The 2,302-nt window shown below is 39.2% G+C and overlaps 1 protein-coding gene across 1 annotated transcript in view; it reads left to right on the top strand.

Annotated features, from left to right (window-relative positions):
- LOC119598077 (vinculin-like) overlaps nucleotides 1-2,302 on the top strand; it is a gene marked incomplete at its 3' end in the record, with an annotated part of 94,371 nt that overhangs the window by 65,319 nt on the left and 26,750 nt on the right. Inside the window, 1 exon segment of the mRNA XM_037947705.1 lies at nucleotides 1,091-1,198. Coding sequence (XP_037803633.1) covers nucleotides 1,091-1,198 — 108 coding nt within the window.

Genomic DNA, 2,302 nt, shown 5'->3' with positions numbered 1-2,302 from the left:
TTCTCTTTTTTTTCTTTTCTCCTTTTCCCTCTCTCTCTCTCTCTCTCTCTCTCTCTTTTCCCTCTTCTCTCCTTTTTCTCTCTCTCTCTCTCTCTCTCTCTCTCTCTCTTTCTCTCTCTCTCTCTCCTCCTCTTTTTCCTCTCTCTTTTTTCTCCTCCTCTCTCTCTCTCTCTCTCTCTTCTCTCTCTTCTCTCTTCTCCTTCTCTCTCTTTTTTTCTTTCTTCTTTTTTCTTTTCTCTTCTTTCTCTCTCTCTCTTCTCTTCTCTCCCCTCCTTCTCTCTCTCTCTCTCTTCTCTTTTTCTCTCCTCCTCTTCTCTCTCCTCCTCTCTTTTTCCCTCTCTCTTTCTCTCTCTCTCTCTCTCTCTGCCTGTTTATCTTTCTTCTGTTTTGTCATTCTCTGTCTAGCAGACTCTGTGCCATGTCTCTCTCTATTTCGCTGTCTCATTCTTTGTTTGTCTGTCTGACTCGTTCTTCTTCTCGAGTGCGCGCCGCGAAATTAAAGTGATGCAGGGGCACGGTTTTAGGGCGAGGCCTTAATGTAAATCGTGGCAGCTGCGAGAGCATAATGTCACACCACCGATTGGAAGGTGATCCATGGACTTGGTATGAAGGATGGAGATATTTTATCACAGGAAGTAGTGATATGCCAGATAACGCGATAGAACCGTTCACATGAAACACCAATATGAATGTGCTTTTACTTGGGCATTCCCCGGTCTGGACACATGTAGACAACGACTATGAACTTTATCGCATAGAAAATATAAATGTTCGCTTGCTTTCTTAAGTATATGTTTCGGCGTGAAAGCGGTTGAGTTTCCAAGTCCGCATCGGAGAATGTTCCTTCATCGAAGGAGATGCCATCAAGTTCACACCACTTGAGTTGGCACTCATAGTAATTAGAGTTAGTGTACAATGCGGCAGTTTGTGGCCCATTCCAATTGTTTCACACTACATTGGAACATTTATTAGTTTAAATTATTTGCTATAGCCATTCCCAGCGTAGCCACAAACTTTTTAAAACATGTACATATAATTTTTGATATTTATTTAAAAAAATATATGTTACTTACATGTAAATGTCTTTTAGGTTTCTCGTCTGGTGATCCTGCACGAGGAGGCGGAAGATGGCAACGCGATGCCAGACTTGGAGAAGCCGGTCATGGCTGTCTCCAAAGCCGTCGTCAACCTCGTCAAGGTGAGTCATCGTTTGTAGAAGCTGTTTTTATTGTCTGCATTTTTTATATTTGTAAAAAATGGTAGAAAATCGATGGGTTCTGAAGTAATGCAACCATGAGAATTTGTAAATATTTTTGGTGCCGAATTTGCAAGGGGCAGTATAATATGCATCCTGTTTCCCCTTTTAAATTTCACCCTTTGCTTCAGAAGTGGGGTAAAGTATCGCTGTCATTTGCGGGTATTAGCAAGGATTAGAGTTCAGCTTGTATGTTCTGGCAAACATTCTCAATGTAGTGTGTGATAAGATGATAATGAGCAGTCATAGAAAACAGAGTGGGTTCTTTATTGTTACTGGTTGAGAAGAAAGGAGAGGATCTTTAATAAATAATTTCCAAAACTTGGTAATAAGAATACTTCTCTGCTTCTTGCATTTCAGTAATTACAATATTTTTTTGTCATTTTTGCATGTTCTCAAAACGTGTTGTGTAAGTTTCACTTGTTTAATGTAAGTAGTACGATGTTAAATATATGCTCGAAGGCCCGGTAGTTTTTGTTTCCAGGAGTTATAAGAAATTAGAGCTATCTCTTGTTTACACATCATGGGTTTCAACATTTTCCCATTGGCATAATTAGAAATTTGAGTTATCTCTTGTTTACACTAAATGAATTCCAGCATTTTCCCATTGGCAAAATTCTAATCACAAATATTCGACCGAAATTAAACACGTCATCAATATAACGCCCCTTTTGATTATTCCGGGCGGCCGAAAGACCAAATCCGCATCTGTGTTATGTTTTCTTTACAAGCCTTACACGTAAACGTTTCCCAAAACCTCAGAGGAGAGGAAACAACATAGACAAAATCTATGTAATCGTGATAAGGAGCGATTATGGCTTACATTTTTATAAAGATTTTCGAATTTTGTGTAAATTTCTCTTAAAGGAGAGATATTACTCGGAATACCTTTTTTTGCGAAAGGAACAACTCCCGAGAATTAGTGCATGAGTAAGAAATTTAAATCGAAAGAAAATGGAGCAGGACAATTTCTCTCTGAGTGAAAGATCAGTCCAATCATCATAATTCAAGACCTCAGCAAGAGTCGGTAGACGCTTTAGCTAGGGG

This window comes from Penaeus monodon, chromosome 40, assembly GCF_015228065.2.
Source record: "Penaeus monodon isolate SGIC_2016 chromosome 40, NSTDA_Pmon_1, whole genome shotgun sequence".
NCBI classification, from domain to species: domain Eukaryota; kingdom Metazoa; phylum Arthropoda; class Malacostraca; order Decapoda; family Penaeidae; genus Penaeus; species Penaeus monodon.
Note: the sequence above shows the minus strand (reverse complement) of the source record. Positions and strands in the feature narration are given on the sequence as shown.